At 41.7% G+C, this 20,459-nt stretch overlaps 2 protein-coding genes across 6 annotated transcripts in view; one reads left to right on the forward strand and one right to left on the reverse strand.

Annotated features, from left to right (window-relative positions):
- The window catches only part of SDCCAG8 (SHH signaling and ciliogenesis regulator SDCCAG8), a 116,126-nt gene extending 109,017 nt beyond the window's left edge, over positions 1 to 7,109 (reverse strand). For all 3 annotated transcript variants that reach the window (XM_068408472.1, XM_068408374.1, XM_068408318.1), the window contains exon 1: positions 6,832 to 7,109. In XM_068408472.1, the coding sequence (XP_068264573.1) occupies positions 6,832 to 7,012 (181 nt within the window). In that variant the 5' untranslated portion in view covers positions 7,013 to 7,109. The remainder of the gene's footprint in view (positions 1 to 6,831) is intronic.
- Positions 7,110 to 7,608: 499 nt separating this feature from the next.
- The window catches only part of CEP170 (centrosomal protein 170), a 102,525-nt gene continuing 89,674 nt past the window's right edge, over positions 7,609 to 20,459 (forward strand). For all 3 annotated transcript variants that reach the window (XM_068415695.1, XM_068415442.1, XM_068415529.1), the window contains exon 1: positions 7,609 to 7,757. The gene's annotated coding sequence lies outside the window, so the exon portion shown is untranslated. The remainder of the gene's footprint in view (positions 7,758 to 20,459) is intronic.

Raw genomic sequence — 20,459 nt, forward strand, 5'->3', positions numbered from 1 at the left:
AGGAACTTCACTCTTCTGTGAGACAAGGCTTATAAGGCAACACTTTTACTGGGGCAACCGCTGCAACTAGAAAAATGGCAAGCTTTCCAGCATATATGTTCTTTCTTTATTCTTACATATCTATAAGCTGTAAATTTATATGATGCATAAATAGCGAAGCAAAAATATATTTTCTCATATGCAAACAAAGCTTAAAAAAAATTTAAAAAACCCTACGGTTAAGCATTTGCTAGGTAGAATCCAGAAGATATGCCTCAGAATATAATATATGCTGCTGGTTACAAATGTTAATAGCTCCTTTCTTCCAAATGAAAAAGTGAATAGCGTTTCAAGTCAGAGAAGAAAAGCTAGATATGTATTTCTGCCTTCACTTTATCTGCCTTTTTCAAGTTCAGATCATCTTGACTGAAATTGGAAAATTGATTTTTTTTCAGTACTGCAATGTTTTTCACAATCCTTTTCAGTCTTATCTCTACTTGGTTGTAACATACTAATAGCTTATAAAATACAAATACCACCCCCCAAAGAGCACAATATTTAAGAACACGGTTTTCAGTCCAGTATACCAGCCATCACCCACTTTTTAGCAATGCTCATTTTTTAATAAAAACCTGACCTGCTTCTAACATACTAATCATCTCTCGGCACCCATTCTTAAATCCCAGTCATCTTACGACTCATATCACCTCCTTTGATTTTTGGGTACTCCATCCTTTAACCAAGTTAATGTAAAATAAGATACTAAATTACATTTTAAATAGTCATGATTTATTATAATAAACCCAAATACACTTCACAAGGCGATGACTCAAAGAGAGGTTTAGGTCAAATATCTATCTATTCACATACTTAGGGTGGTCAGTCACTGAAACAGGCTCCCCAGGGAAGTGGTCATGGCACCAAGCCTGTCAGAGTTCAAGGAGCATCTGGCCGATGCTCTTAGTCATATGTTTTAATTTTAGGTAGTCCTGCGAGGAGCAGGGAGTTGGACTCGATGATCCTTATGGGTCCTTTCCAACTCAAGATATTCTATGATACTATGACTCTACTTAAGTTATTCATCCATTCTTGAGCATTCCAGGATGCTATGAGTGGGAGAGTTAATTGAGAAATGGTAGAAGTATCTCTCTGATGCAATGACTTAAATATTTAGTGAACTATCCTGCGACTAGTTGCTGCCAAGAAGTGTTCAATGTCACTTAAGGTACTATGTGCTCTGTCATCTGAGAGCAATAAATTCCTTAATTTCCCCATCTACTGTCAAAGAACCCAGGAGTCTCAATGTTGGTTTCTACAGCCAGTGAAGAACAACAAAACAGAGCAAAACCAAACAGGCCCATCTACAGTTTTTCCCAGAACTTCTCTTTGTAATTTTACAGCTTCTAAACTACAAGCTACTACTTTATCCTCAAAGATAACATAGATCTTCTTATGCTGTAACCTCTTGTTCCACAAATATACTGGGCAGTAGTAGTGAAACACATTAAAATCATTATCAATGGCACACTGATGTCTACTTTTCTTGACTACACTTTCCTGCTTCATCACACATTTGCCAAAGTTTCTTAAAAGCTTGCTGATTTCCAAATTACAAGAGTTGTTGGCATAAGCAAAACACTCACCACTGGGAAACTGGGAGTCAGGAGCTTCCGATGGTCTGTCTTTACATTCACTATACACCAAAGAGCTAACGTTTATTTCAGTAAGAGTTGAACTGGATGTGTAAATGGGAATAAGTACATTATAGTATTTTTTTCCTAAATAAGGGACATACTTTTGGGCATTAGAATAAAAGAAGACACCTTACCAAGTGGAAAGATACAAGCCTGCTGTTTCTGCCAATGTAAAATATTATTTTTAAACAATGAAAGAATTAGAAAGAACCTCTGTGGATGGAAACTACTGGACACCAAAGAACCTTTGCTTAAAGACAACACGATAATTTTGTAATGAATTTAGAAGTTATTAATTTTTAAGTGCTCATACATTCAACACAACTTTTTCAGTGAGGTTATTCCTGTAATAGTACATTTTATAGAAACAAGGCCTCAGTAAAAACATACTGCAGAAAACTGCTTGCATGCAGTACTGTGATTTGCATATCTAAAATTTAATCAGCATTCTTCTTTTCTACATCTTAACAAGACTTTACAAATAAAATCTGAACATATCTTTCTGCTGTAGGACAAAATTTAATTGATGTGTTACTTCCTACAGGAACAACTGAGGATATAAATGAAAGTGGACTTATCTGGATTAAAACTTCAAAAAACAAATTTTATTTACTATAAAGCTCTTTTCAATGTTTAAAGGATCCGAGATGATTATGAAAAATGGCAAGCTAGTAACAAAACCTGATGGATCAAGCCCGATACATCAAAAAAAAAAAAAAGATGCAACTGGTCCACAAAAATGCTGTCGTCAACTATCATGTATAAATCACAGGCAGTACTTGCCACAAGGGACAGGCAGATAACTTATCTAATGCCTTAGCAACAACATAGCTGACCAACCATCTAACAGAAAGAAATACATTACTCCTTATTATGTCAGAGACAGAAGCAACCAGGGATCCTAACTTGGGATCAAGACCACGCCATTCTAGGTACAAAGATATTCCTACCCTTCAATTCATCTAAATGTGAATGCAACTTTGGACTAGATTAAGTTCAACTAAGCATAATGCTTTAGGCAAAACTAATAGAGCCCTGACTGAAACATTAATTAATGTTCAAAAAGCACATGCCATACATTCTACATGCTAAATAAAGATATTTCTATGTCCTAAAAGAAGCATTGATAACTCCGGTTATTTTCAATACTCACTGTAACTACAAAATCTAAGTATTACTGCCCGAAAATACAGCATAGTTATCCTTTTTCCAGAGAAGTATCTTTGTATAAATATAATTGGTAGAAGTTTTTTTTATATGGGAATGTCAGAACTACTGCTGAACAACAACGTATTTTTTATGTTGGAGACACATTACTTATCCATTCAACTTGTCAAAAAAAAATTAAGATAAAGGCTAGAGTCAGGACACTCTGAAGTAAAATACAACATGGAAGAGGTGGCTGTATTTTCAAAGCAGTAATCAGCTTTGAGGAGAAAAAAAATATCATTGTGAGAACAATTTGCCACTGAAGTGAAAACAGAAAAAACAGAGAAGGCATTGAGCCATGTCTGCATTGCCTAAACAAAAGATGTTTTTTTCAGACACTGTCCAAGGCCGTCTATAAAGAGTACTCCTTTAAATGAAAGCACCAAAGCTACCTCATTCATGAACTCAGAAATGCCATAGAAAAGTACTCCGGGAGCTAATGGATTGCTTAGCAAAGGAACCAACCATCCAAAAAACCAGAATTGCCTGAAAGACATGGAAAGTAACTCCAGCTGGTAGAAGTGTTAAGCAACATAAATTGAAGAAAACAAACTGCAACTGCATGAAAAAGTTGCCATAAATCTGTCATCTAAAGCTAACAGTCCAGTTCTAATAATGTTTACAGGACGATGACTAGAAGATACTGACTAAAATTTCAACAAACAGGTCACTTTCTGATATCCCATGGTTCCCAATCAGAAAACAGCCCTAGAAAGTCAGAGAAGAAGGAATTACACTGATTCCTTAGGTCTTAAAAAAAAAAAACAAAAACAAGAACACTGTAGAATTTATGTGAAACAATAACTGACAAAGCAGATAATTAGATCAGTTAGAGAAAACAGAAAGATGATGACTATTTAAAGAAAACTTTACTGTCCAAAAGTATATCAACTTCAACTTTGTTTCTATTGACACTTAGAAATCTAAAATAGTACATCATGTACCTCTTCTAAGGTAGTATTTCAGCCAAATAATTGCTTAAAAATACTGAAACTTAGAATTTGCTTCTAAGTTTTTATTGTTTTTTACGCAGTCTAGGAATTTACTTACCATTCTGATACGCAGCTATTCTTTATTGGCTGCCAAACACAGGTAAGCTACCATGCTACATACTGCATGGCAGCTTTGAGACTGAAAGTATCCTATCAATTACTACTTAGGATTTCACTTGTAAACATTCAACAGTAAGAACGAGTGACACCAAGCTTTTCATAAGCCAGGCCTCAAAAAGTCCTAAGATGTGTTTAACACTCAGATGTTTCAAAATAATGTATCAAAGATCCTTTTGATTTGGTTTCTTCATCTTCATAGTTGCTTTGCATGAGTTCCTAAATCAGCCCTTTCTGCAGAGCATAAAGCACATGCTTAAGGTCTAGAGACCCTCACATGTGAGAAGCTACAAGCATTTCCCAGTTCCTTCCAACAGATTCTCCACCCTTAAATGAACATTATGTGCTTTGTTCAGCAGAACACTTAGAAACAATTGCCAAAAAAAAAAATCAAAAAGCCTAAGACAAAAATTTATAATTATAGATGACCATTTACAATTTAATTCTTTCCTGCTTCAGTGTCACAGCTAACTTGGAGAGCTCGTAACTGGGCCACATACTCATTTTTTCCTCGGATGGCTTTGACTTCACATCTCTCCTACTTTATTTTTGGAGTCACATAAAGTAGCCACAGAATGAAACTTTATTTGTAGAAGGCTTATATTTTTATCTGTTCCTCTCATAGCTTGCATCTTCATTCTGTGAAATTTCTGAAATTACATGGGACACTACACTCAGTAACACAGTGGAACACAGAACATAATCTCCACATTTTCTTAGGGTAGCCTTACAAGACACCTATATCAGGCACTGTACCTAAAAAGGATGGTCACCCCCTCAGAGACCCGTAGAGTCTTATACCGACTCTGACCCAAAAGCGAGCCAGTGGTGTTTACTAAACAGACAGAAAATTCAACATGAAAAAAAAAAGTTAACAGTTCTCAGTCCAAGGAACCAGATGAATGCTAAAAACAAAGAAGTGGGTTCTAAATAGTCTTCTCCATATATTTACTGCTGTTGGGAGAAAAGGGGAAAGTAGCAGGAAGCCATCACACTCTGCTCTTGGCACTAGGGTAGTAGAGGGGTCACTGGACATTCACACTATACCTGCCAATTTTCAGTTATTAACATGAATACACAGCACTTATGCTCCTTTACAAAATACCTCTATTCCCTTGAGAATAACTTTTTATTAGAAATGCCATTATCTCCTAAAGACTTTGAGGTTCATTTGAAATGGTCTCAATTGTGTGAAAGTTTACAGAGTAAACTAATAACCCCAAGTGTACAAATACCGCCCTCCTAACTCTGTATTACACACAACATTAAAGACTTCCATTATACGAGGACTATACTATTCAGGAAAGGCCCTGTTACAGGACCTTTGTTATTCTGTCAGAATCTCTCTGTTGGGCTCTAAGATCAGTTGTCTTAGTCAGGTTTTTGTCTGGCTTTCTGTCCTCTGGCCACCAGATTCAGTTTACTGAATACCTGGGCTCCCTGTGTGCCAGATATCTGAGGGATTTCGCTTTACAACAAAGGATGATGAACTGAAGTAATCAATTACTCTTTGAGAACTTATACACCCTTCCATCAAACTGAATAAGGCTGTAAAATGATTCTTGTGATCTCCAGCATGGGTGGTGACAAGCTGTTGACATGTATCAGCCTGGGTTTGGATAATATCAAGGATTACAGGCAGTTAAGAACACTGTATTTCAAAAACATTAAATAATGCCCAAGGCATGGCACTTGAAATTCCAGAATCCAGATGACAGGAATGACCTGAATTTGGAGAAAAAGGCAGGTACGAAAACAGTTTATGACATGGGAAATAATCACTCTCATAAGGATCAGTTTGCACCCTCTACCACCTGTCTAGAATTTGATGTTTCAATGACAGCTACAACTCTCACACGAACAACAAAAAACCCCACCAAAAGAGGCAGCGGCCCTATCAAAGCCAAGTTACGATCAGACAACTACAGGTGACAGTATTAACTGCACCAGCGATCCGGCTCAGGGAGGACCAGAAGCAACTTCACTCTTGCCGCCAGCCGCGCCGCCTCAGCCCGGCCGCCCCGGAGAGCGGCGGGACGGCCCGGCCCCCCCGGCCCCCGGCTCCGCACCGCCACAACAGCGCACACGGACCCGCAACGCTCCCCGACGGCCCCCGCCCGCAGGCACTCGGCAGGGCAGGGGACAGCCGGGCGCGGCGGAGCCCTCCAGCAAAACCGGGCAGCGGCTGAGGCGGGAGCAGCCGGCAAAGAATCATCGAATCGTTTTGCTTGGAAAGGACCTTTAAGATCATCGAGTCCAACCGCTAACCTAGCACTGCCAAGTCCACCACTAAACCATGTCCCTAAGCACCACATCTACACGCCTTTTAACTACCTCCAGGCATGGTGACTCCACGACTTCCCTGGGCAGCCTGTTCCAATGCTTGACAACCCCTTCGGTGAAGAAATTTTTCCTGATATCCAATCTAAACCTCCCCTGGCGCAACTTGAGGCCGTTTCCTCTCGTCCTATCACTTGTTACTTGGGAGAAGGGACTAACACCCTCCTCGCTACAACCTCCTCTCAGGTGGTTGTAAGACAGCGACAAGGTCTCCCCTCAGCCTCCTTTTCTCCAGACTAAACAAGCCCAGTTCCCTCAGCCGCTCCTCATAAAACTTGTGCTCTAGACCCCTCACCAGCTTCGTTGCCCTTCTCTGGACTAGCTCCAGCACCTCAATGTCTTTCTTGCAGTAAGCGGCCCAGAACTGGACACAGTATTCAAGGTGCGGCCTCACCAGTGCCCAGTACAGCGGGACGATCACTTCCCCAGTCCTGCTGGCCACACAAGAGAAGCATTCCGCCCCCACTCCGCGCCGCTCTGCCGCGGCGGTGCCCGCTCACCTCGGAGACGCCTCTGGTACCGCTCCAGGGACTCTTCCAGGGCGGGCTCCCCGCGGGGCGCCCGCATGAGGACGCCGCCGGCTCCCGAGGAAGCAGCCGGCGCCGCCCCGCAGCGCTGGTGGGTAGCAGGAGTTAGACCCGCTCTGCCTTCCCGCGCTCCGCGAGGTGCCGCAAGAACCATAACCCCCACAGTAAGTGCGGGGACCCGGACCCCCGCCGGCTCCTCGGTGTCGGCCGTTGCTAACCGCCGCTGGCCGGGACCCGCCACGCCCCCTGAGCTACACGTCCTGCGGGAATGCGGCCAAAAAAACTACAGGTCCCGGCATGCAGCGCACCGCGCTGTGCGCCTTGGGAGGTGGAGTCCCTGCTGGCCGCCCAGCGCCCACTGCCGGTGGCGGGCGGAGAATGGCCGCAGCCGCTTCGCTCCCCTTTGTTGTGTCTTGCGGCGGCATTCGCGCCTGCGCACAGCACGGCTCTTCCGCCTACGTCCTCGCGTCCGCAGCGGCTGGGTACAGCGCAGGTCCCGTCATGGCCGACGGGGATCGAGGCGGGAAGCCGCGTTTACCGCCCGCCACTGCGCACTCGCAGTGGGCGCGCGGCGGCCGGAGCGGAGACAGCTATTGTCTGAAGTTGGCGCAGGCGCAGCTCGGCTCCTCCGCCGCTCGGCCCCTGACGCCTGCGCATTGCCCTCCCCCGCCCCGCCCGCATTGTGTGAGTTCGGGCGGCGCCTGCGCAGTGCGGTGCTCCGCTCTGCCCGTTAGCCGCTATGTGCAGGGAATAAGGTTGGAGCCGTGGCCAGAGGGACACTGACCGAAGTGCCCCGCCCCCGCCCCGCGGGGATGCCGGCTCAGTGAGCACGGCGGCGGCGGCGGCACCACCACCACTAGGGACGGCCTCTCCCCGGCGCGGCGAGCCTCCTCGAAGGGGTGAGTGAGGATGCTGCCGCCCTGGCCGCGGGTCGGGCGGGAGCCGTGACGGGGAGAGGGGCCGGGGTCGCGCCGTTTGTCCGCCCCGACATCCGCCCGGTGCCTATTGTGTCAGGCGGTCCTCGCCCGCCGGGCCCCGGCGCCGTGCGGCGGGGGCTGCGCCCGGCGGAGGGGGGTGGTAGCGCGGTCCGGGCACAGCCCGCTCCCCCTCCCCCGTCCCCGCTGGGTCCGGAGGCTGCTCCGCGCCCCCGCCTGCCTTTCCCCTCGTAAGCGCGGCGGGGCCGGTGGCGGGGCGCTGCCGCTACCCCAGGGGCATCGGCGCAGACTGGATGCGGACGACGGTGCCAGATCCCGCTGCCCGCGTCTCTTTGCCCCTTTCCGCCCTGCCGCCCGATGGGCGCTCGGCCGGGGGCCCCGCTGCCGGCACACCCACCCACCCGACCGCCGGCAGCGTGGGCACCGGGGCTTCGCAGCCTGCCTTCCCCTCCCGCAGGCGGATTTCCGTGATTGGAGCGGACGTTTCCAGAGGTTTATTTTTTTTTCGGTTGCCCCTATTTCACAGACTGCCCCGGGGCTGGAGGTGGCGTGTTTCTCCGGATTTAAAGATTAGAGGTGCCGTTCGCGTGAGATGCGGCGTTTCCCCCCCCGCCCCCTTAAAATAACGTCTTCTGAGAGGGGTGATGGAGAACATCTGTTGGTTTTGGCTTTTCTCTTATTGCTATAAGACCCAACGAATATGCGGGTCTTTTGCATTCAAAAACATTATCCTGAAGGCGTCATCTTTCTTTTCTTGAGGCTCTTCCCGGCAAAATCATTCGATAATCTTTTTTGTTCCCGGTGGCGAGAAGCAGCGCCGGGCCCCACTTTGTCTTTGCTGGCGTGGAAACGAGCGGCTGACGGAGCTAACAAAAACCCGATGGCGATTTTCGAGCAGCAAGCGCGTTGCAGTAGAGGAAGCGGGCGGCGAGGGGGGCGGCGGAGCCTTCCTCCGCCCTCAGCTCCTGCGCGCGGCGCCGGGCGGGAGCGTGGCGGCGGCGGGGGTGGGCGGGGGCTGAGCCTCTGGCGGGTCCAGCATGCGGCGGGGCGGCGGTGGGGTGTCGGGGGTGTGTGGGTACCGGCCCAGGGGAGCCCGCCGGTGCCAGGAGCGGCGATGGTGCGCGCTGGCGGCCAGCCTTTGGGGCGGTGTGTTGGGGCGTTTCTGAGATGAGCTGACAATTAGTGACAATTTCGTGAGACCCCACCTGGAATACTGCGTCCAGCTCTGGAGCCTCCAACATAAGAAGGAGATGGAGCTGTTGGAGCGACTCCAGAGGAGGGCCACGAAGATGATTGGAGGGCTGGAGCAGCTCTCCTATGAAGACAGGCTGAGAGAGTTGGGGCTCTTCAGCCTGGAGAAGAGAAGGCTCCGGGGAGACCTTCTAGCAGCCTTCCAGTATGTGAAGGGGGCCTACAGGAAAGCGGGAGAGGAGCTTTTTACAAGGGCGAGTAGTGACAGGACGAGGGAGGACAGTTTTAAACTGGAAGAGGGTAGATTTAGATTAGATATTAGGAAGAAATTCTTTACTGTGAGGGTGGTGAGGCATTGGAAGAGGTTGCCCAGAGAAGCTGTGGATGTTCCCTCCCTGGCAGTGTTCAAGGCCAGATTGGATGGGGCTTTGAGCAACCTGGTCTAGAGGAAAGGTGTCCCTGCCTGTGGCAGGGGGGGTTGGAACTAGATGCTCTTTAAGGTCCCTTCCAACCCAAACCATTCTATGATTCTGTAATTCTGTGATTCTGTGATTAGTGCATCTCTTCTTAGGGCTTTACGGAAAAAAATGAGATGTAGGTGCTGTGCTGGTGAGCTGGAGATACATAAGAACTGTGTTTTTATGACAAGAGATTACAGATAGTGTTCACTGATCTGCACTTTGAAGAAATTATCTTCTTCCCTGTGAAAGCAAAGCTACTCATAAAATACTTAACTACTTTGAGAGAATAAAGCCCCTTCTGATTTCCCTTTCTCTTTTGGAATGCCGTTCAAGACATTGTGACAGCATTCTTGGCCCGGCGTTTGCCTGTGTAAAATCATATGTGGGATGGGACAGTTTTTGTAAACTGAACTAAGACATGATTAAATATGCTGTGATTTCCTGTGATTAATTTCCTTTGGGAATTACTTTATGTCCAGATGCTGAGAAGTCTCTCTTACTGGAACTGAACTCTGTTAGTATGGAAGCTCCTCAACTTTAAATTTTATTTATTGAGTAAAAAGGTTAAACATAAATACAACAAAGAATCGCCCCTCCCTCTTTGATTATTTTTTTAAACGCTTTGTCACTTTCATGTAAATGTTTTGTTGTTGTTTGCTTTTTTTTTTTTTTTTTTTGTATAAAGGAGGCCAGTAGGCTGGCTGAATAGAGAGAACAGTGTAACTGAGGATACACAGAATTTTGTCAGAATCTCAAGAATCTACAAGTTATTTGTAATGAATCGGATAAAAATGTTTTCTTTAATTCTTTTAAAGAGAAACATTCTGACATAAAAATAGTTACCAAACTTACTTTATCATGGTACTGCATTTTTTTTTTGACAGGTGACAGCTTCCCGTATCTATTCTAACTGACATTTGCAAAGAAGAATGGGTTCTTGCTATATTGTGCTTCATCAGCTGTGACAGACTTGCCAGGCAGAATTTTTTAACAATTCTGTTGATACCATACAAGTCAGAAAAGAACCAGGTTATGAAAGTGAACTGGAAGAGTCTATGTTCACTTGTAGGTGGGAGCTAGGAAGCTTCCTTGAGTGACTGGAATGAAACCTGAGGCATGAGTAGCTGCAGAAATTGATTTTGAAGTACAATTTCCAGTTCTTGCAAATGCAGGGAAAAGGTATTTAATGTATATTGATACCATAGTATCTCCTCGAGTCTCCAAAAAGACAATTTCCATGTCAGTGCTTCATTTCTTAGCGTTGCAGGCAGAATGGAACTGAGGTAAAACAGATTGGTTTCACTTTAGCTAGAAAGCCAAGAAAATCTGTGAAATTGTGGTTTTCCTTTAGGAAATTTTCAACAGGGGAGTGAGGCGTTGAATCCGTGCAGATAGCAGAATTTACTTGCAGAAATTCTCATATCTGCTTCTAGCACTTGTGAGGTTGTAAAAGGACGCAGTGGCATGCACTTCCCCCTCTTTGAAGAACATGCTACATAATGTAGTAAAAATTGATATGGTTGTTACCAGGAGACTGTTTGAAATTTGAGAAAAGAAAGCTCTTTGTTACTGGGGGATGGAGCTTCAGATTTGCTAGCTGGGAGCTAGCGTTAGATGCGTGTATCTTCGCTGTGCTGAGTGAGCCTGTGGGGGGTCTTCCATTGTCTATTAGGTTTATAATGCTCTTACCAAATGCCTGCGTTTCTTCCGTTCTAGTATTGATCGTTGTGTATCTACGCTTTTTGAATGGACCGGTCTACAGAGAGCAGCTTCCTTCAGAGCATAATGCTAATGCTTTCCTGGATCAGAGTCCAGCCAGTGGGTTGAATGAGGCAGATGTCCTGGGGAAAAATAGTATGTGATCATGTGACTTAAACCGTAACATAACGCATGCAAATTAGGGTGGGAAGAGAGTACAAACTGCTTATTTAAACGACTTTGTGTATCTGTCTGTTGTACAGTTATACATGCCTGAAAATATTGAAATAAATTGCAAATACTTGGTTCACTCTTATACTTTAGTTTCTCCCACTACCCTCAAAAATCTGGGAGCCTGTTTTTATTTTACAGGTGCATTTGTAGTTAGAATGACTGTTATAATTAAAATTTTATTTGACCTTCAAAAACCCATATATTTTAAATTAATATATGTGGTTTTTATCATGTATTATGTCAAAAGCAGCTTGTCCTAGAAGTTGCAAATAAAACCCAAAAAGATATTTGAGTAGATTGCTGACATAATTAGATTTCAGAGAGGGAGACCTGTGTTTGGGAAGGTACTCAATGCTGCATCACTGAAGTTGAAGTATATCATGCAGGGTCTTAGATGGTGGATAAGAAGTAAGTCTGGGAGTAGGTGGATGTTAAAGAGACTGACTAGCAGTTCTCATCTCTTAATGCTTCTGCATGGAATAGAGAGTTACCCACTCTCCCACTCTCCTCTGGTTTTGGTACAGCATGGCTGTACTGCTCTGTCGCAGTGGCTCTGGTACTTTCCTAAGTACATAGTCGATTCACTCGACTAACCCAGCAGAAAACTATTTATTTTCTTTTTTTTCCCCCTTGATTCTTCCCCCCCCCCTCCCCCCCCGCCACTCCTCCCTTGGATTAGCAAATTGAATTAACTTATTGTGTGGTCAGATGAGTGCCAGAGCAAGTACATGGAAAGGGCACAGCAGCGTCAAGCCTGGAAGAAGGGGATACTCTCTTTTCCAGTGGCAAAGATACCTTTGGTCTGTTTAGCTATCCTGTCTGTCTGTCCCCTGTGCCACTGTAGACTACTGTGGTCAGAAGGGGGGTGGGTTATGTATAAATCCAGGAAAACAAAATAATTAAGATACTGGGTTTGTTCTTATTGTTAGCCTTTACTTACTGTCCTTCATATATAAAATGTCCATAGCCACAGACTAACGTTCAGAGCATATCACTGGATGAAAAAAATGTTTCTCTGCAAAGTAGATGTGAAAAGAGGGAAGAGAAGTGGTTCTGTTAAGTGGTGTGGCCTTTGTACAAGGAAAAGCAGGATTTTTGTACCAGGCTAATATTGGTATCTTCTCTTTCACAGAATTTAAGGCTGTAAGTTTTCAAATATTTTTGTAGTTTTTTCTTGCCTTTCTTACTCGTTTTGAAGTGTGTGATTTTTGTGAATTGTAGAAAAGTGCTATTTGGTATATGTTTAGAGAAATTGTTTTTATTCATTCAAAACAGAAGCATCTTCTCTCTTTTCATCCCCTGAATAGAATACTCAATAAAACATGATAGTTTTTCCCCATGTGAGTCCAATGTATTTGTCAACTTTGTTTCTCCTTCTCTTTTTTCTCCTCTTAGAAATTATTGAAAAACAGACTTTTCCTTGGCTAGGTGCTTTTTAGAGCTCCAGCATCATCCACTGGTGGCCCTAGTGAGCTGATTCAGGTCCAACAACTGCAGCCCTCTTCAGAAGTCTAGCTTCTTCAGTTTGTTCTGCTGCATTTATTGCAAGGATTGGTGTTTTTGTAATAGGGTCTTCTGTTTACTTGTTTCCATTCTTGTGAACTACAATGTTTTATATTTTGATCTTTTCCGTGAAAATAAGAGGGTATCTTCCTTGAGAAACAGCTGAATCTTCTGAAGTCTGTGTGATGGGCTTTCCAGATCTCATCTCATTTTGTACCTCATTCCAAATGATATTCTGGTTCTGCTCATTTTGTTTCTTTCCAGGAAGAACTGCAATTATTGAGCTTTTTACATCAATAATAACAGAAGTGATGCCACTCCCGGGCATTTCCAAGATGTTTCTTTGTGCACAGAGCATTTTGTTAGCCTTCAGCTGTGGTACTGCATGAAGAACTTGTAATCAATCCATTAGCTAACCATTATGGTGGGAAAGTAGCAATACACTGAATACATTAAATCAGATGTGCTTATGACTTTTTCCTCAAAATGAGATGCTTAAATAATTTTGTTGATGATCGTTCTATTGAATTGCAAATATCTTGCCATCTAAATATGCATTCTGTTCTGTGTTCAAAACGAAGGCCTTTTCAATTATCTCTTATTTGTCTTCTCGTTGTGGATTACATTTCAAGATCAGGAAGAAAAATGCAGGAATTTGGAATGTCGTGATATCTTTTCTGTTTTCTAATGAACATACATTTTTCTTGCTTTCATTAATCTTGCCTTTGCTCCCCCCTGCCCCCTGTGACTTAACTGATTACTTAGTCCTATGGAACTATACCATTGCAGGAACCTTGGTGTCAGGAATTATTGTACTTAATTTTATAATTTAATTTACTAAATAGAAGACACTTAATGGGTAATATTGTAGTTTTACTTAACTTTTTTTTTTTCCTTTGGAATTTTCCTAAGAATGTAAGAGTGGCCACATAGGTGGACCTTTGGTCTGACTCAAACCCAGTATCTTTTCTCCAAGAATAGTTATAACCTGGTGCCAAGGGAGAGATGAGGAAGGTGCAAGCATATATGGTATTTTATGCTAAGACATTACTAGTCTCCATCTGTTTTCTGCTTGGAACTTTTGAGTCAGGTGTAGTTTCTAAAGGGTTGTTCTTTTTATGTAACCTACACAATAACCATTTTCAGTTGGTCCAGTTAATATTACTGGGTATTTACAGAAATGTCTGTCAAGGTGAATTCATTTTTGTTTTTTATATTGTCTGGGCAGGCTATAGCACATAATAAAGCCCTTTGTAAGGTGGCAGTAAAAAAAAAAAGCTGAAACATCAATACCAAGACATGACAGTGAATCAGGAAGTCCTGAGTCATTCTTTGCCCAGTTAAGGCAAATTGAAACCTTTGATTTAGTAAAACAAAACAAAACAAAACACCCGAACCCAAACATACTGTTATTTTTAGTGAAAGTCATAAAATTACTTCAAAGAGCACTTTAGGAGAAGATTAGATTTAGCAAATTAAGATCCTTGAATTCCCACATTTTGTGGGTCTGTTTGTTGATGCAGTTGCATTCCAAAATCAAGAAAAGCATTATGCCTTACTATTTTTATCTATTGCGCTTTTTGGGGGACAATGCCATGGCTTTCAAAAAAAAATATATTCAAAGATGTGTGCTTATTGCTTTATTTGTATAGTTGTTTCCATAGGAATTCTTCCTTTCTTTCTTTTCGGGATATTTATTCACATTTGGGGTCACTGATCGAAGGCAGCTTTAGAAGAAGGACTGCATTAGTGTATCATGAGGTGAGAGACTAAAGATTTGATCATTGGATTGTGAAGTGTTAAAAAAACGGTTGAGGCACGTGAAAAAAAGAACAAAAATACACACTGAATCTTTTAAAAATATATAATTTTAATCTGTAATGGGTAAATATGAAAAACTACTTTATATTTGAATAATATTTATTATATTATTTCTTAGAGTAACTATAGACCTATGTAAATACAAGAAGTCCTGTAAGGCTTAGGTGGATTTGGTGTAATTGATCGTGTTCTTGTAGCAGCCTAAGCAGAACTGGCTGCTGGCTGTCCTGGTCCTGCCCTGCTCCTCCTTGTTCTCCCACTGCTTGCTGCACAGCCCCACTCCTTTTGCTTTGGTACTGGATTGCTGTGTGTTAGCTTCTGGGAGCCATTCATTTGTTTGTGGGAGTGGAGAATAGCACACAAATTAGTCTGCCACCAGTTGAACATGCTGAAATACTCAGCTCAGCTGCACAGCCATGTGAGTCCTGCAGCCAAGGCAAAGGGAGTAGTTGGGACTTTGTGGCTGGGGCAGGGCAAGAAGGGTTCAGATCCTGACAGTGGTGGAACTGGCTTTGGCTGATGTGGAACCGCAGTTTCTGCAGCTTAGCATTTATATCATGAGGGTTAAAAGTGCTCATTTGCCTATCAGTTGAGTGTTCAACACTAAGGTTGAAAATAAATCAATACACTGAAGTTCTGGACATGCAAGCAACTTATGACAGGGTAATCTATGCTTTGTATGTATTAACTTTCCATACTAACTCCTACTGTGTGGCACGTGTAAGGAACACGAGGCAGTTCACGCAAAGTAGGTTGCTTGAGATTTGCTGCAGTGGAAGTGTGGATGCAGGAGGTGCTAATAAGGAAGAGGTGCCACGCTATAAATTCACATCCCATACTGCTGCCCAGTAAACTGTTCCTATATTTAGATCTTTAAATTTAATTAAGCTGGTAACTTCACCATTTCAGCCAGTAAAACTTTGGGCACAGGCTGCTCCAATCTCATTATAAATTCTGAATGTACTGTATATACTGCAATTTTATCACCTTTTCAGATATTAAAAGTTGTGGAAGAATTTGAAAATAAAACGCGTTTTCTTTCTCTCTGAACCAAACTTGCAAAAACGTCTGAAAAGCACTTTGAACTTGAGGAGGAAGTGGGAATAAAAGTCAGTCTTTGGAACTCTGTTGTTCATAGTTTTTCTTACTACTTAGAGTTAAAACACAAATAATAAAGGATAACTGTTTGTCATGATTATTCAGTATTCTTTTAAGTTTCAGCTGCCTATCTGTCTGCAGAAGATTGGAGATTGGTAGTTACTGGTATATTCTAGAGCAGCTGTTCCTAACTGTAGAGCTTGACTTTTATGGATGTATTGGCTGACGTGGTTGGACTTTTACTATTGAAACATCTTCTGTTTAATCTGTTACGGTGCTTGTGTGTTTATACTTGCAATACCATGAGAATGCACTCATTCTATTAAAAATGCTTGTGTGCCTGGATGGGATGGCCCTCAACCTGTTCATCTTGTGGATCAAGTACAAGGAACATGTTTTTGTTTTCTCTCTCCCCTCCCCTAACTTGTAGTAGTACATGGCACATACATCCAAGGCTAAAGGGAAAAAAGCACTTCTGAATTTCTGGCAACGTTGGGAAAGCACTTTGCTTTTGATTCAAAGTAGAGCAATACTATTAAGATAAAATGGAGAGAAAAACATAATCAGGAGAACAAGTAATGTCTGGTTTCTCGGGGATGTATCCTGTATCCCAGACCGTGCTGAACCTCAACATGCACATGTGCTCTTTCTTGCCCTCTTGGTTGGGAACCAGCAATATTCTGTGGGGAAAATAACCTGAATGGCAAATATCCTGCAAAGGCAGAGCACAGAGGAGCCACGTGAGTGCAGGTCAGCCAGCAGGCTGTAAGGAGCTGGGAACTGTCAAACTTGTAGTGCAGTGTTTCTGCCAGTGGGATGATGGACTTGTTCTTTTGAACTTGTTCTGCTTAGCCCTTCATTCTCCCCAAACCTTTAGGAGCTTTGTATCTCTGAAATCTCCAGCTCTCTAAAGGTTGCTGTTAGGAGGAGAAATTGGTGGAAAAAGAGTGACTACTTAACTCCCACTTCCTCAGGTAACTAAAAATGGTTTCAGTAAGAGCTTTAATTACTAACTGTGTGGCAGGAGGAGAATACAGTTTAAAAAAATGTAAATCACTTGTTTAAAAAATACATACTCTGGCTTGAAGTAAGAAATATGCTTTTTAAAAAGTGTGTCTGGGGAAATAAATGAAGGCTACAACTGGGCTACTTTAGATTGAGCAAAAGATAATATCAGTCTTGCATGTGACAGATATACTAAATAAATAATTACTATCTTTTCAAGAGGAAATATACAAGAAGGAAAGTCCAGGAAGAGCCAAGGCAAAATAAATAAACATAGAAATGCAGCACTAATTTACTCTAAGATGTTAGGTGTTATTTATTAAACTGTCTGAAGTGTTGCTCAGTGGGTACCAATAGCGATAACTTCTATACTATGGAAACGTAGGGTAATTTAAAGAACAGAGGATGTGAATTGTTCCAGCCTTTAAAAAGGGAACTGATGATGATCTGCTTTAATCAGCTTCTTATGCTTTTGTCCCTATTTAGTTCTGTGTTAAAATGATTTAAAGAATTTTTGGTAAACCAGATGACTATTTCTCTATTGCAGCAGCATGGTCAGTGTTGCTTAATATACCTTTTACTTTTTATGCAGCTGAGCAAAACTAAGTTTCCAGTCAAATCTTTTTGTTGGAGACATAAAACGAGTAACTTCTGTAGTAACCGTGGGTAGTTCTTAAAAAAACCGAAAGCCAAACCACCAAACTTGTTCACTAAAGTGCCAATGAAAGGGATGATTCAGTCCTTTTTTGAGGATGGGGTTATAGTACCACTTCTTTTTTGGTTCAGTGCCTGGAACAGTGTGTGGAGTTCAGGGCTCTTCCCATTTAGCCTTCCCTTTCACATCTCTTTCTTTTATTTTTTTTTTTTTAAGGTGACAAAATTATTGAACTTACAAAGGAAAATCTATGTAGGATTGTTTCCTTGCATAGAACTACTTGAATTCCAGATTTGTCTATTGAAAAGCACACTTGCATTCATTTAATAGCCTTTAAAAAGTATTTATAGTATGACACTATTAAAATCATTTCCCAGTGGTCTCCAAGTGTTCCAAAGTTAACCAGATTTTCATTGTAGTATTCTGCAAAACATAAGCTAATGTTGTACCAAAAGTTTAAATCATGAGTCATTCTTAAAGCAGCTTTTAAAGGTTTACCTGAAAATGTTCTGCTTACATAGCAATGACGGCTTCTGAATGTGATTTAGTTGAGGGGTTTAATATACCTGCTCAAACAAGTCCTTGCATAAAAACATCAAGCTGCATACTCACAATGTGTTAATTCTAAAGTTTATGGTGACAGTTTCACATGTAACTGATCACATTTAGTAAATAAGAGGTAGTGTAAGAAATAGAATTATGACTTACCACGCCAGTAACTGTATTCCTGTTTGTCGGCTGCATACAAGAAAGGAGTTGAGTAGGCACTGCAAGCAAATGTGGAATAGCTTCTCTCCAGGGAAGCCATTTGCTAGGTACTAATTACAAACTGGCTTAAAATCTTTGCAGTAAGTAATATTAACCATTAAAACCATGGGTATTCTTGTTGTTTGTGCAAATGTCTTACCCTGTTTTGTGTTTTGCAAAATTCTTAGTACTGTCTTTTTGGGAGCTGTTTTCAAGTTATCATGCGTTGAGAAAGTGTTTGTGTTGTATTTGTCACCTTTCAGTTTCATTTCATGGGAAGGAGAGAGATGGGAAGGACATAGACATTAAAGAAATGCTATACTCCAAACTGCAAGACTAGGTTTCTATTGAATGATTTGTCATGTGAGTAAAAAATGTGAACAAATAATTAAAATACAAGGCATTTTAAGCCTTGTTCTATTCTGTTTTTATATGAATTTCCAGGAAGAGGACTTCCCATCAGGAAAAGATCTTAAAAATCAAGTCCTGTGTTTTTGTCTGAGGTTGGAAAGCGCTGAACATGCAGAAAACTGCTCTCTTTACATCACAGCTACCATGCTAATTTTTAAAGAATTTTGGGTGTAAGCTTGTTGTGATGTTAACTACTTTGTAGAATATCCATGTAGCACAGCATAATTATGACACAGAATCAATGAGCTTTTATTATGCTTGTGCACACACACACATTCTTCCTGTCTTCAGACAGTGAAGATTGCCTAGAGCAAACATCACTTATAACTTTAAGGCAAAATTTTGAGCCTTCGGTTGTTTTGTAAAATAAGTACATACAACTTTTTTTTTCATGTGCGGCTTGTGTTACTGGTCTTGGAGCAAACAACTTAGTGTATTTCCAAGAAAAATACATCTGTGGACTTGGCTGTATAATAATGGTAAAAAGCTCCAAAGCATTCCATAAGGGAGAGGATAGAATGTATCAGATATTTTGTATGGAGCCTATCTTGGAATGATAAATTTGTTTTTTGTATTACAGTGGAGATGTAGGAAAGAATGATAATTGAATACCTTTTTCAGCTTATATATCTGTAATGCTGTGAATGGATGTGACAAACAGTAACATTGATTTCAGTAATTGTCCTCTGTCACTTCCGCTTTCATGTTCTGTGTACTTATGCGTTGTGTCAAGGAGTAAAATGGAATTGAAAACTGAAAGATAGATGTTCAGATTACTTAAATACATGGGTTTTTTTGCAGAGTATACTTATCTTCATACCCACAAAGTAAATAATTCCCTGTATTGAAGAAAAAAATTGGAGAAAAAATTTGCATTGCCTTGAATGTAATTTAATCTTACTAAATGTCTTGGGACATGAAATAAACCCCATATATTTCACAATTTTGGGGAAAGTGAAATCACCACCCTTGGGAGGATAAGAGGTCCAATTTTATTTGCAAAGTGGTGTTTGTCTTTTCAGTAGTGCTTAGGACTGTGGTCTGTACTTGGCCAATGCAAATAAAACCTCCTCTTCATACACAGCCTACAAAATAACTTGGAATATGCCACGATGGAGGCAGTGAGAATAGGAAGTGGAGGAGGAGGACTTGACTGCTTCTTTAAGATTACATTCTGCCTGAATGCAATGCCTGATTTGTACTTATTTATTTTCCTGTTTGCTTATCTTGGCAATAGCATAGTCTGATATGGAGGGGAGGACGAAGAATTTCTGTAGCTTTCATTAAAGTTAGCTTTTTCCCAAAGGCAATTTGGTTATGGTTTCTTTGGCCGCCTTGCCGCAATCATTTCTAAAGGCTCCTTATCAGATGTACTATTTTATTAACATACTGGGCATGCTAATCTCTATATAGATGACTTTGTTTGATCATGGTGAAATAGGAAAACTTCAAAATATTTTTCTTTATGCAGTTCTTAATGCACTCTGAATGAAAGTGATGGACAAAATATGAACACTTGATTGTTTGATAAGTTAAGCTACTCTTATAAGCAGTCATTACCCTGTAACTGTTTATTGAAAGCAGCTTTTGAAAAGTGTTGCCTTTCAGCATAGGAAGACTGCAGAGAAGAACATTCGTGAGAAATGATTTTTTTCTTATGAATGTAGAGATTAGGAATGCAAAATGCGCTGTCTGTTTTATTTAATAAATGCAAAATATCCGTATTGTCTGTTATCAAAGGATAAAATAGGATCACTTTTTTGAAGTCTTAATGGGTTTATCCAAGTGGATTATAACTGAGTATGCTTTTAACAGTTTGACATCTAATGTTTAGACTGAGAA

Source organism: Nyctibius grandis, chromosome 1 (genome assembly GCF_013368605.1).
Source record: "Nyctibius grandis isolate bNycGra1 chromosome 1, bNycGra1.pri, whole genome shotgun sequence".
Classification (NCBI taxonomy): domain Eukaryota; kingdom Metazoa; phylum Chordata; class Aves; order Nyctibiiformes; family Nyctibiidae; genus Nyctibius; species Nyctibius grandis.